This window comes from Myiozetetes cayanensis, unplaced genomic scaffold (genome assembly GCF_022539395.1).
Source record: "Myiozetetes cayanensis isolate MyiCay16 unplaced genomic scaffold, myiCay2020 scf2-11, whole genome shotgun sequence".
Classification (NCBI taxonomy): Eukaryota; Metazoa; Chordata; class Aves; order Passeriformes; family Tyrannidae; genus Myiozetetes; species Myiozetetes cayanensis.
In genome coordinates this window covers 17,358,348-17,373,046 of record NW_026087411.1, presented here as the reverse complement: position 1 = coordinate 17,373,046, position 14,699 = coordinate 17,358,348, and the positions used below count along the sequence as shown (strand labels likewise).

The window sequence follows — 14,699 nt, the reverse complement described above, 5'->3', positions numbered from 1 at the left end:
ACAACGCCATAGTGATCCACTGCTAACCTTGCCCTCCTGTACTGATGCAGGTAGGGAGTACTCATGCCAGCAGATCTGCTCTCACCTCTGTATGAGGTTACCTTCACAGAGGGAGCACTATAGCAAAATGAAGCTGTACCACTGGCCAGCACCTCCTTCCACAAGTACAATTATTTCCAGTGCTATCCACACATGAGGATCCGAGCCAGTGTTATGTTCACACTTTTTGATTACACTTGTACAAATATTTGTCTTTCTCTACCTCAAAAACCACTTGTAATCACACTTCTAACCTTTCTATATAATTAAATCCTTTTAATTTGTGCACTGACAGTTTACAAAGACAAATGGTTGACATTGTGCAAAGATATAAACCACTCTCATTTTTCAAAAGACTGAGTCCAAACAGTTTGTTTGTTTCAGAAGGAATTATGAGTTCACTTATGTTCTTGCTGAGATCAAGGAGGCTTTTTTTGGCATTGGCTTGAATGGGATCATTACTGAACACTACATAATATTTTAAAATGGTTAGATTAGATGGTAGAAAAAAATTCTTCACTATGGAAGTGGTGAGGCACTTGCACAGGTTGCCCAGAGAAGTTCTGGATGCCTCATCCCCAAAAGTGTTCAAATGCAGATTGGATGGGGCTTTGAGCAACCTGGTTTCCTCAAGTAATGTGGTGGAAGGTGTCCATGCCCCTGGCAGGGATGTTGGAACTAGATGATATTTCAGGTCCCTTCCAATCCAAATCATTCTACGATTCTCTGATTTCAAGATTTTCTTCTCTTTGGGAGGTGACCCAAAGCTACCTGCTGAGTGGCAAGTTGTCTTTATTTATATCAAATGCTTTCTACAAGTCTCTCAAGTTTTACAGAACACTTCATTTTTTCTATTAGTTTTCACTGCAGAAGTAATAAGTCCACATAATGTAGTACCACCAAATAATAAAAGTGCCTGTTTCTAGTCATTGTTAGCTGCCCCACTGTCATCACCTACTTAAAATGTGATGACTAATTACAAATTTTATCCATGAAGAGAGAGATGGGGCTTGCTGCCTCTCCATCTAAATAAAATTTAGCAAACAAACTCTAAATGCCAACTGTTGATAACCATGATATTGTGATTTCCATCTACAGACTGTGATGGAAGTGTCTCTTTACATTAAGTGCCCCATCTCTGATTAAAACAGACTTCTGCCAGAATTACATCTGTCGTCATTGCCTGTATCTATATTCCCAATGAAATACGTATTTTAGAGCTTTGATGCTATTTTTGCAATTCTGAAGTTAAAAACAAGTACATAAAATAGTCACTGCTCTTTTCAATATACCAATATTCTTTCATTAAAATTCAAATAAACCAAAATAGTACTTTAAAACAACAACTGCATTGGTCAAACTTCTAATCTGAAAACTCCACAACCCTGGGAAAATCAGGATCAGTGTGTGATCTCTTGCATTCTCTTTTGTAATTAGCTGGACACTCTGAGCCCTAAAGTTAAATCCAGAATAAAAATCCTGATGTAAAGGTATTCCAGCTCTCTCCACCCTGGGCTCACATTCCAAATTATGTATCTTGGTGGGCTTGTTTTCATCTAAGTAGAGTTGCTGCTTTTAACAAATAAGTTTTTTTTTCCCTCTCCCTCTTCACAAGCTTCCCTCCCTCTCTCTTGCCACACTCCCTGCCCTTGACTTCCTGTCTCTAAACCACTTCCTTCCCATATGATTTCCAAATTAATCACCCCCTCTCTCCCTCCCTCCTCTATCCCGTTTTTCCTCACTGCATCCTGTTTCCTTGCCCAATCAAAGATCTCTTAGTCACAAGTTTCCTCATTCCTCCTCTCTTCCATAAATGTCACTTACATGACAGTAGCAGCTCATTGCAGTTTTTTAAAACACTTCCACAGTTAATCCTCACTGAATTAATCTCTAAGTATATCCTTTTTATTAAAAAAAAAAAAAATCCATAATACAGTACTGGGTGTTCAACAGAAGAGGTACTCATTTTAGAGGAACAGATATTGAAAGTCTTGATTATGATCGGTTGAAACTATGAAACATTACAAAGAGAGTTGATTTAGAAGCAGCTCTCGTGCTGAGTTGTAAGATGAGCAACACTAGCATTGTATAGGCATCAGTCAAATAATGTAAATGTATCCACTTTTCTTTTGAATCAATGGATTATCTTGCTGTGCCTTGTGTGGCAGTGGCAGAAATTTGCATCTATCATCCAGTTTCACAAATAAATACGTGGTCTTCCTCAGAAATTTTCTGTTTGAAAAGCCACTTGACCTGAGGAAAAGTTCTACCTCCTTAAATAGCTTAATTTGAGGGAGTGAAGTATCTTGAGGAGAGTTCAACTTTCAAAGGTGGCATAACATGGTCAACAGATTTGGGACACAGTGGAAGAAAATATCAGCATAGACAGAGAAATCCACAAGAAAAAAATGGACTATGCAGGGACTAAAGGCTTGAAAAGTTGCAGACATTATAGACTACAAAAACAAGAGAGAAAATAAAACAACACTCATAGATTTATGTTACTGAAGAAAGGAAAATAAAGAAGAATTTCAGACTCCTACACTGACATTAATTAAGGTTTACAGCATCCCTAAGAGCTTTGGCAGACTTGGTCCCACTTTTATAGGAAGAAAACGATGTACTGAGAGATAAAATAGCATTGTAAGAGTGCAAACACGGAGTCCTGTTTGGAGGTCAGCATGAGACGTGACTTTGGTCAGTTCCTAGTTTGCATCATAAAAGTAGGATTCAGATTATAGCAATTTCATGCAGTTATAAATGTAATTCCATTACTTCCTCTCCTCTTCTTTAATCACAGAGGCTATCTAGTTTCTGTTCAGAGCGCAGCACCCCTAGACACTTCAGCAGGGTCAAAACCACTTCATTCTTCACAGAAAATTCTGTGCTGGTGGTGGCCACATTCTCATTAGTTTTAAATGAAGACTAAAACCAGGGAAGTGAGGCTGACACAGAACCAGTGTAGTGAGATCAGCATGATGCAATTTGTCTCTGAGGTAAAATTAGTCAGCTCAGCCATTCACAGAAAATCATTAAGACTATAAATAAGACTCCAAAGACCAATAAAAGAAGCATGAGGGAAGAGAAAGATAATTCCATATTTACAACGGTCTATATATGCATTCACATTTATGATCATTGTTTTGCGATTAGATAAATAATAAGCATCAATTTTGCCAGGTAACATTCAGTGCTTCTAGTTGGGGTTGTCTGCAGATCTCACAGGAGAAATAGATCTTGGCAAAGCAGTTAGAGAGGAAAAGAATAGTAGGTTTACAAGTCTTTAAAAATGTTAAAGTGTGTTACTAAATGCATTACTGTAGGTACTGAGACTAATCAAGTTCTGCAATAGTCAGCAGTTTCAGCAAAGAGACCTGTTTGCTAGAATTAAGTTTGTCCCAGCAGCAAGATTTATGTGAAGCTACAGTGTAACAGATTATAGGACAAGTGTTGCTCGATTCTCACACTGATCTTCAGTGTCATCCTAGACTGCAACCAATGTGTGCTCTGTCTGCAGCCAACTGCAAACATTTCTAATAACCTCAGTTATTACTATAATTCAGGTGACAGCTGTAGGATCCCTTTTCAAACAGCATCATCACACGTCTAAACACATGTTCTGCTAAATTGGGTGCTAGCACTGTTTTTGCATAGAGCACTACCAAATTTTCCCTGGGAGATGAACCGCTGTACCAGTACAAACAACATGTGTCTACAAAGTGAAGTTTTGGAGAACAGAAAAGCCTGGATGCAAAATTTTGTCAATACAAAAGTGCCAGTCTTGAGCATTTGTCCCTAAGCATGTAACAGATCTACCACTCACAAGCATTATTCACCTGCCAGAAGCATGTGAGGTCACTATCAACTTCAGAAATGGTTTGCATATCAAAAACAGATATCCACAATATTTCACCTCAAACAACAAACCTCCTGTCCCTGGAGAGAAAAGGCTGTTTATTACACCAAGGTTAAGTACTGCAACACTCAACATACATGTTAATACATAAACTACATTGTTTCAACCATATCCTTCTCATTCCCCACTATTCCCTCTGTTGCTATCAGTTTGCTTAATTTATTGTAAGATATAAAATCCTTATTATCATTAGTTATGTTTCAGGTACTGTAAACATTTGTAAAGCTAAGCAGTAAGAGCAAAATATTATTGTGATATTATTAAAACAAGAACAGGGTGAAACAAACCCATGATAATTATGAAAGATACTGGGGTATGCTTGCACAATTTGGGTGTATTTTTAGGACGCGGTCTGTCTTAGTGACAACATACAAGAGAGAAGGAATTTCTGAGTGTTGCACTGAATTCTTCTGTCAGTTTTCTAAATATTCCAGACTAAAGTCTCTCTTGCAGTGTTTCTTATAATGCAGAAAAAATATTTTTCCATCCCATGGGTGTACTGTGAGAATTACTTGTCTGGTACATAGATAATTCCCAGCAAATAAAAATGCCTCCAGTCATAGTTGGTGTTACCTGTTCCTCACAGCTTCTGTGGCACAACAGCTGACTGCAGCCCAGTGGGCGTATCACCAGTTGTTGTGGGGATGCCTATATATTTCTGGACAGGCTTTTAAACGAGGAGAACAAATAATTCCTGTTTTCTGGGTTTAACTGCAGCTTACATCACATGGTTTTAATAGGAACATGTCATCTACCTCTTGTAGCCTCACTCAAGCTGAAAGCAACTCTGGAAAGAACTGACTTGATGTGCAACTTCTGTCAAGTCGTGCTGCCAGAAACAAGGGTTCATCTTTAAAACCAGAAATATAGGGAAAGTGAGCACCTTTGCTGGGTATCCTTGCTTGTTTCCAAACACTTGATCTACAAGTAAAACAAGGAAAGACTGTATAATTGGTGAGGAAAACACAGTAACATAAGTAAGTGAAATATCCACACCCATCAAATCTCTGGCAATGGTTCTTGAGTTCACTTCCCTACCACGTGATGTGGACCAAAGTCCAAGAGGCTAACATCCCTTTAACTCTTAGTCTTCTCCCTTTTCCCTCTCCAACCCTATTAATGGTTAATCTATGGTGATGATGAACTTGGATGATATGTCTCCAACCCCTATAGGAAGTGTGATCTGATCTGATCCACCCACACTGGCAACAGCAACTTATTTTTATTGCTGTCATCAGTGTCCCCCATCCCCAGCTTCAATCACAATTTCCACAAGTGCAGTGGAAAACAAGTAGGAAATGCCTTACTCTCTGGGTAAAACTGCCTGTGTGCCACAGCTTTGGAGAGGGCTCCTACCACAGAGGCACTGCGATGACTTTAGTAGACAAGGACCAGCAGCACCCCAGGTACTCGCATGGGGCTCCTGTCATACCAAGGGTGTATCCCAGCACAGGAAGGAAACCCTTTCCTTGTCTCTGTCCTCTCAGTTTAATCTTCTACCCATCACAAACTTACACTTGCAGTAGTTTCTAATATTTCTGGAAGGGTTTTTGCGTAAAAAGCTCTTAGAACTAAATTCTCTGCACATCTTTTCATTCACCCAGAGCAGGCAGGAGCGTTTTTTCCTTTGAAAGGCTGTTGTTGGTGGATCCCCTTCTCAGGCTCACCGATAGAAAGGTGACTTTTCCCACCATACAACCAGTCTGCTCTGCCATTTCACACACACAAGGTGGGAGTCACTGTCCTCTCTAGCTTCACACCAGTGAGTTTATATACAGCTGAGTGAATCTGAGCAAACATATGGGACTCTAATTTAATAGTGTTGTGTATTTCATCTTCATGATGAAATGTAAGACTGTTGATGTTTTGTATCAGCTGGTAAAAAAGCCAGATTAAAAAGAAAAAAGTGTTATATGGATGCCTGTTATGCCAAAACCCAGAGGAGGGTCTTCTGTTGGTTAATGAACTGAGGAAGCGGACGCCTGAGCCATTTCCTTCTCTGGAGCTCCAGCAGATGCAGGACCTGGTGGGCTTCTGGAGAACACTGAACTCCACCAATGGCCAGTGACATTCGGGGGCTGTACTGTGTTCTCTCCTCTCCCTGACTGCTGAGGAAGGATGCACTGAAGTTACGGGTTGACTTACAGATGACATTCAGTGCCCTGTGGTAGCCTGAGCTCCACAGTGCATCCCTTGTACCTTTGGCAAAGAAAAAGAGTGGCCACCACACGCTGCTTGGCTGCTGCCATTTTCCACCCCAGAGTTGGGCCCATTCCCTGATGCCTGGAAGAAGATCAATGCACAATCTTCTGATTTGCTGCTGCCGCTGAGTCTGTACTGCTTTAAAATAAAATACGTTGGTACACAAGAAAATCCTTCAGCTCTCTGAAATGATGTGGGTTTGAAAGACTTGCAAAACGAGCCTGTTTCCCAGGCCCGTGCTGAGGTGGCACAGCGGGCTCCTCGGGGAGGGGAGGCACTTCTCAAGTGAGGACAGAACCGCCACGAGCAGACTCATTTTCTGTCACATTTTTAGCCCTCGAAGGGGAGGCTGCCGGGGTCTGTGCTCGCCCTGGAGCTCGGCAAATACCCTCGGACACGGATGACAGACTCCCTTGGAACAGCAGGCAGGCGCCGCTCCCGCTGCCCGCCGGCCTAACGAGGCTGGTGGGATTTTTAATCAAAGGCCTAATTGCCGGGGAAGCGGCTGAGAGGAACCGGGACGGGGAACGGCGGCGGCTGCCCCCTCGGCTCGGGGGAGACCCCTGGAGAGGTCTCCCCGGACAGTCGGGTGGGTCCGCCCAGCGTAGCCCACCGCAGTCGGCCCGCGGCCTCCCCACTCCCGCCCTCTCTCCCTCCCGTCTCCCTGGGTCCGCCCGTATCCCTGCATTCCCTGCTGCAGCAGCATCCCCTCCTCCCCTCAATCCCATCAGTAGCGGCGGCCCCGGGTTCGGCTCCCCGCGCTGCGGCGGCGCTCGGCGGCGGCTCCCCCCGCCGCGGCCGCCATGTTGGGCTGCTGCGCGCTCGGCGGCGGCGGCGGCGGCTGCCGCGTGTGACCGCGGGAGGGAAGGAGGGAGGGAGGGAAGGAAGGAGGGAGCGGCGGGGGAGAGGAGGGCGCGGAAGCGGAGGGAGGGAGGGAGGGAGCGAGCCGGGGAGGGAGGGCGCCGCTGCTACCCCTCCCCGCCGCCCCGCGCACGCACACACACACACACATCCCGCACACGCACCGCCCGAGGATGCCCTTTGCCCGGGGGGGCGAAGCCGGGACGGCATCGTGCCGCCGGGAGTGAAGCCACCGCCGCCGCAGCTGTCGTCGGGGCCTCCCGGCCCGCAGCGTGCGGCCGGAGCGGGGACGCCGGCGCTTCCCTCCGCCCCAGGACGCGCACCCGGAGGAGGAGGAGGAGAAGGAGGGCGCCGTCTCCGCAGCAGCAGCAGCAGCAGCCGCCGCCGCAGCCATGGGAAGGATTTGACAGGGCTCGGAGCGCTTTTGCCGGTGTGTCGGGGCGCGCGTTCCGCCCGCCGCCCCTTGGCGCAGCGGAGGAGAAGGGGGCGACGATGAAGACTTTAGTTTTTTTGAATCACTGAAAAGCCTTAAAAGGAGACTCGGTAAGGAGGAGGAGGAGGAAGGGAAAGGCTGCCCGGGGCAGGACGTGGCTGCGCCCTGAGGAGGGGGGGCTGCGCCCCACCCCGTCGTGGCCGCGGAGGCGCTGCCGGGGCCGGGGGAGGCGGCGGGGTCGGCGGGGCTGCGCGGCCCCCTCATCCCTCCTTCCCCGCCGGTGTGCGCTCTCGTTTCTTCGTCCTTTCGCTTATATAAACACGTAAATACGTCTGTTTTTCCCTTCCCATCCGTCCTGGGAAGCGGATCCGGAGGGGCTGTTACCCCGTGGTGCTGCGGCGGGGCTCCTCGCAGGATCGCGCTGCATGATCTGCATCAGGAATGAAGGAGAAGACCTTCTTAAATATATAAGTGCGTGTGCCTGGACACGCACGGTGAAATCGGTGTCAGTCAGTCTCGGCTGAATTTGAGTGCAATTATTATTATTAAAGCACCAGGAGTGGCCATAAATTCCCCCCCTCCCCCCTTCTTATTAAGCCTATTACATTTTTTTTAAGTATAACTATTTTCTTCGCTTAAAAACCATACGTACGCAGATATACACACTATATGTGTGTGTCTGAAACTCCAAGGGTTTAGTTTCAGGCTGGGAACACCGAGGTGGGCTGGAAATTAAGCACTGCCACGGTTTGACGCTTGTTAAAAATACTGTTGACTTCTTTTTAAGCAACTAAACCCTCAAAAGTTTTTTTTTGTTGTTGTTTTTCTGGCAAAGTAATAATAATCATTAAAAAAGAAACCCCAATGCAAACTGAAACAACCATGTCTGGAGAAGTGCGTTTGAAGCAGTTGGAGCAGTTTATTTTGGATGGGCCAACACAGACTAATGGGCAATGCTTCAGTGTGGAAACCTTGCTGGATATACTCATCTGCCTTTATGATGAATGTAATAATTCCCCTCTGAGAAGAGAGAAGAACATCCTTGAGTATCTGGAGTGGGGTAAGTTTGAATTTGTTTATTTTGTGTACATCCGTCCATGTTCCTGTCTGCTTTGTATAATGTCTCTGTTATTTATGTGTAAGAGGGATTGTTTATAACTCAGTGCTTTACTGGGAAGTGTTATCAGTTTTACTGTATTTAAACGTGGTGGTGGTGCTAAAAAGAAATCCATATTGGTTATTTGTCTTTGAGGCATGTATGTAAAACATACTTCATATTTTTTTCCTTTTTTTTTGACTTGGGTCAGACTCTGGTACTTGAGGCATATTTGTTTGCCTTCAGGCCCAGCTGTTGAGTTTTGTTTCCTAAAGTTGCTGGGAATATAGAATGGTAAGGGTTAAATTCTCTGATGCCTGATAAAAGATCAATGCATAATCCTCTGATTTGCTTCTGCCTTTGAGTCTGTACTTCTTTAAAATAAAACACGTTGATCAACAAGAAAATCCGTCAGCTCTCTTAAGTGATGTGGGTTTGAAATGCTTGTGAAAGTGGAGGAGATGACATTCTCTTCTTAAACAAAATCATTACTGACTTAAGTAGATTGATTTTCCTGATGAAGAAAACAGTTGAAAATCAGAATGAAACTGTGTGTTTCCCCAGCACCCTTTCCATTTTCTTTCTTCATTTTGTGCGAGCTAGACTATTTGCAGATCTTGAAAGGAAAGAAGGTGAACGATAGCCAGTTCTTAAGTTGTCACAGAACTGGTTGATTCTATTTTTTTCCTTTTAATTCTCTTTCTTCCTCCTCCTAAACTCAGATGTAAACCAGAAGATGCAGTCTGACATAAGAACCTTGATGAGAATGGTTCCTGTATCTGACCTTCAAACTTCAAAGTCATGCTGCACTTCTGTATTTGCATGCAGAACCATTTACCACATTTGCTTTGTAATAAATACATCATCAGGCCTCCTTTATTAAAAAGCACGTTTTTGAAACACATAACAGGTATTTGATTAATTATCTGGTTGAGCTCTTCAAAATTAAATTGCTGAGGAAAAGACATTGTTTTGATAACTGATCTAACAACTTGAGGCTGATATGTGTGTGTTTTATTTTCCTGCTCCTCACTGTAGTCATACTGACATCTAAAGGACATCTGACTCAGTAATTAAGTTTCTTGTAATGTTCATATTGCACTGTTTTTTGTTTTCTTATTATCTGGAGAAACAGGCTATAATTAATGCATTCTAGCTAAGGAGGAAGTAGTAATTAAAAGTGCTTCTGAAGAATCTTCCCTCTCAAACTGTCACTGGCATACAGAGGCTGTGAAAGACTGGGAAAATATGATGGCTCCAAGGGTATTTTCTATGCAGGAACTTTGTGTAGTTTGCAGTGGATCTAGCCAGCTGATATCCTGTAAATAATAATAGTCAAGTTAACCATATCTAGGTGGTCAGAGTAACAGTGGTTTGAGACCCATTGTATTCGATACTCAGTGGTTGTTTGATGGGTAAATGCATCATTACAAGGCTCTGACAGTACCTGAAGATTTCTGCAATAAACTTTCGAGGCTGCTGATGGAAATAATACACTGTTTTGGAAAGGCTGGAATAAGGTTTCTTGCTGCCCTATTTTTCCTGCTATTTTTCCACTCTCATGCTCCAACTGTGCCTTAGCAGTACTCTTGAGCTTCAGAGAAGATCAGTTCCTCCCATTTCCAGGGCTGAGTTGCCCGAGTCCTCTCTCTACTCCCAGCTCTGCTGTCCAGACTTCTACCGTGGGAGTTTTTTCAAGAGGGTTTGTGAGGTGAAATATAAGAGCCAGCAGTCGCTGGTACCCCCCGTTTGCAGTGTCTACATGTATGATGTCTTTATCCTGCAAACACTCACATGAGTTGTCTCCTTGGAGGGCCAGCCGTCCTGGTGAAACTGGTGGTCTCTGGCATTTCTGTTGGCATCAGGGAGTTGGCAAAATCAAGCTCTTAGAGAGGTTATGTACCCTCCAGTGCTCTGGTGCAGTGAAGGTAGTAAGGGTACCCTGTGCTTTGATATAATTGTGACCTCTCACAGCTCTCTCCCCAGAAGGGGAAACAGTGCAAATGGTTGATTAGAAGGAGGTTATATGTGGTTTTAAAGTTGGAGATGTGCTGAGTAGTGGCAGAAGAGGAAGGCTGGCAGCCAGAAATCCTGGACTCTGCCCCCCACCTCCCTAAATGACTCAGTGGTGAAGTGTTTTCAGCGCAGTTTTTTTTCAGCTTCTCTGTTTGAACAGTAGGAAAAGTAGCACCGATTTTACACCAGGGAGTTCTGAAAGCTGCTGTATGGGAAGTGCTTGTGGTTTTGAATGTACCATATGAAGCAGTGTGTATTAATTTATTTTTCCCATCAGTGAAACAAAACGTTATGCCTGGTCCGTTGCTTGTTGTCTTGGAAAGGCATTTTTTTTGTTTCTACCAAGCATCTACAGATTTGCTCTATTACAATTAAGAGTGCAATCTGAATGTATTGAAACTGGTCATGGAATGGTATGAAGTTATGTGTTTACAAGGTGTAAAGTATAGATTTACTCCTGAGAACTGATCATCATCTTAAGCTACATTTCTGGTTTGGTTTTGGTTCTGTTTTTTTTTTTTTTTTAAATTATTCTCTACAGAAATAAATAAGATTTGTTTATATAGTCCGTTATTTTTAAGAAAAGGCTAACAAATAGCTGTTCGGTGATCACAGACTCCTGTTGAGCAGCAAATAATTTTTTCTTGCTTTTCAGCAGTGCAGTTTTGAGGTGCTACTGTGTGGTTTTGTGGGGATTTTGCGAGTGGGGTTGTGTTTGTGGATGTGTATTTTTATATAAGCTGCTGAGAAGTTACATGCTGTATTTCACGTAAGACTGAAGCACAATCTAATTTTTGGGAGGAAAAGGTTTAGGAGGTATTCCAGCATCGAAAAGCTAATGTCTTAATGACAGCCATGTGACAGCAGCTATTTTTAGGGGAACTAAGAAGCTTCATGTTCTAGTACTTAGATCTTTTAGGACTATTTTATGAGCTTGTTATCTGGAACTATAACATATTTTAAAAATGAAGAAGGGTGAAACAGTTGAGATCTGAACTGGTGGTTCATCTTTTGTTTTGGTCTGATGTTACAAGCGTAACTCAGCAAGTGGAGAAAGTAAGGTCTCTACAATGTGTAGTTGAACTTTAAATTTTTGTAGGATTTAAGTCCTTTTTGGTGCTTGAAATTACATTAGACTGTTTAGAAGTGTCAGGTTAATTATTTTGTGATTCAGAATTTGCTTTGCTTCTAAAATCCTTTTTTTGTCTTTATTCCCTATTTTTATATAATATTAGTTTTGTGACATGAACAAGATGATTTGATTTTGTTGTTTATTTTACATAAGTATCTTGTATGCTAAGACAACCATGGAAAAAGCCATTGTGTTTGAGTTCTGAGGGTTAAATCAGGGCACATTTTGAGATAATGGGGAGGAAATGGAACATTTAAAATTGGCTTTTTCTATGTATTTGATCGTAGTTTTCATTTTTATCAGTATTGATAGTTGTATTTACGATTTAGAAAAGGGCTTGTCTAATTATAGCAACTGGAGCTTACCAGAAAAAGCTCTTGAGAATTCCAAGCACTTTGCCTTTTCTCTTCTATGTGTGTATGAGTTGTCACTCTGACGCAAGACTGTAAGGGAGGTAGGGAAGGATGATAATGTGAACTTGAAATTAAAATATAGTGATAAAAAGAAGCTTTTGGAGGTGGTTTTGTTCTGCGAAAAATGCCTTTACAATGGCTCCAGTTTGAATTGGTTTTAAAAAGAAACTAGAACAATGTTATTTAGGATACATTGAAAGAATACCAGGATAAACTTCAAAATGTGTGGAGATTGAAGGGAGGGAGGATGTAGAGCACCACTAATAGCGTGGTAAGATCAATGACTTGATTGAATCTGTGCTCTCCTAGGAAAAATGTAAACTGTCCTTTACTAGTTTTTTCTTCTTACCTAAGAAGGCTCTGGAAGATGGGTTAAATTGTTCTAATTTCTTCTCTAGTAGGACTGAAAAGTTGTAGTGTTTATGCAGGGCTGTTATGGTCATAGGCTAGACTGTCATCATTGCTGTCATACTTCAGTTATTCAGATGTGCATCATCTCTTCTGGATGTTGAAAATGGTTCTATCACCATACAACCAGTATTTTTCAAGAAAAAGTTGTGAGGAGGTGGTCTGTCTGTGTTTTCTTTCTGGTGATCTCTCTCATGTTTTTTTCTTAAGAAAAAATGGTATGGCCATTTTTAAGGTAGGTTTGTTTTTAAATATTAGTAACAGAAGAAAACAAAATCTTGTCTCTAGGCTCCTGAACCTGTTCTGTGTTATTCATCTCTTTGTAGTTCCTGAACAAATCACAGACATTTTTAGCTATGAATTGCTTGTATTTTGTTTTTCAAATAGACTGTTAAGAAACAATCTGTCATTTAGGTCCTATTCTTAGCAGACAGTAATAAAAGACTTACCACTCAGCTACTTTAAGTTTTAGTGTGTTTTTTAAAGTAGACCTTGGTGTTTAGTACTTTCCAACTTTGGTAGTGTCTGACCCTCGTAGTGTCTAGCCCATTAGAAATACTTTTTTTTTTTAAATTACATTTTAGGTATTAACTTTTTTTATTCTAGTCTGACATAAGCAAAACAGTTATTCAGTTCTTTCTGGGAAAGAATGAGCATCTTGCTTGTCAAGGCCACTTAATGTGCTTAAGCATACACCTGATTTTAAATTGTTTAATTGTTTAATTGCTTGCAGCTGAACTATATGAAGTGATGGGGATCCATCAATGTAGAAGACATTGTGGCATTCTTGACACACAGATTTCTGACTTTGTTTATGATAGTGTTATACTGCTTATTTTATATAATCTGTTGTTTGAGATTGTTCAGCTGCAGCCAACAATTAAATATTTTTTATTGATTTAGGGTGAGAGAAGGAGGTTCTTCAATGCTCTCAAATAGAAACGACCTTCACATCTCCATGTTTCAGAATATTGTGTACACAGCTTTTATAGAGATGCAGTTCTACACTGAATTACTTGAAAAAGAAGAAAAAAGTAATTGCAGGAAAATATGTAGAATGATTGCCTGTGCAGACCTTACTGTTAGGTAGCTCTGTATTTAACCTCTATACCTTTTAAATTGTGACCTTTCCCACATTTATTTCACTTTTGATTCTTGTCTTGAACACATGAAACTAATTCCTGTAAATTTATCAACAGTTCTGATGTGATCAAATGAGCTGTGAGACCATCCAGTTAATTCTACTTGTTTTGCATTAGTTTCCAGTGGAGTGAGGCATTAACCCATTGTAACATGTTTGTTTCTTAACACTTTTATATTATACCAAGTTTTTAAAAAACCTTAATTTTAAGTAAAGATAAGTTTAAAGGAGGTTCTTTTTGACTTTTTGTTCTTTCTGGCTGGGGAAGTTTGGGGGTATTCGGAGGTTGCCTATTTTGGGGCCTGTTTGGGATCTGTATCTTTAGGTTGACTGATTTCTGTTAGTAATGTCCTATTTGTTGCAAAGGAGTGTGGCTTGCTTAGATAGAAAGCTAACTAACACATAGTTTCCAGGAATTTTAGAAATGCCTTTATTCTGTACAGAAATTCCTAGCATGCTTTGGTCTAATGGGGACAAATGGAGAAATACAATTATATGAGTTAGTCTGCTCAGTGGGCATTATAAACCTCATGACAGCACAATAAATTCCCTGTTACTAGGACATTTCGTGTTAAAGGGTTAATCCAGTAGGTTTTTTATGGTATGATCATAGCTGTAAAATGTACTGCTGAAGATGTGCTTGAATTTTTAACCTCTGTGTAGCATATGATGCTGTGCCTTTATCTATCTGATTAAACTCCTTCCTTGCCTTTTGGCCCTTCTCTCCTGAACTTTACTGATGTACTCTTTTATAACCTGCAGCGTATTATTAGATCATAGCTGACTGAAAGAAGGATATTGGGCTCTAAGAGCAATGAACTTATTTGGCCCAATATAGTTTAATACTTTGATTTTTTTATATATATATATGTTCTTTTTTTTTACAAAGATGGGGAGAAACTACCTTTCTTTTTGAAACTCTACCTTATGCCCTTAGATCAGTGTTTGAATTCTGAATAGGAACAGCAAATCCAAGTAATTTCACTTCTGAGTCATACCTGTGGCTGGATAGTCAAGGACCAGTGTTGTTTTGAAATTTTAT

The 14,699-nt window shown here is 41.7% G+C and overlaps 1 protein-coding gene across 13 annotated transcripts in view; it reads left to right on the top strand.

Moving 5' to 3' along the window:
* The first annotated feature begins 7,107 nt into the window (after positions 1–7,107).
* Positions 7,108–14,699, top strand: part of CDC42BPA (CDC42 binding protein kinase alpha) — a 186,279-nt gene continuing 178,687 nt past the window's right edge. For 9 of the 13 annotated variants that reach the window (XM_050316010.1, XM_050316009.1, XM_050316008.1 and 6 more), the window contains exons 1-2: positions 7,108–7,561; positions 8,287–8,511. In XM_050316010.1, the coding sequence (XP_050171967.1) occupies positions 8,316–8,511 (196 nt within the window). In that variant the 5' untranslated portion in view covers positions 7,108–7,561; positions 8,287–8,315. The other 4 variants (XM_050316016.1, XM_050316014.1, XM_050316003.1 and 1 more) reach the window with 1 other exon arrangement.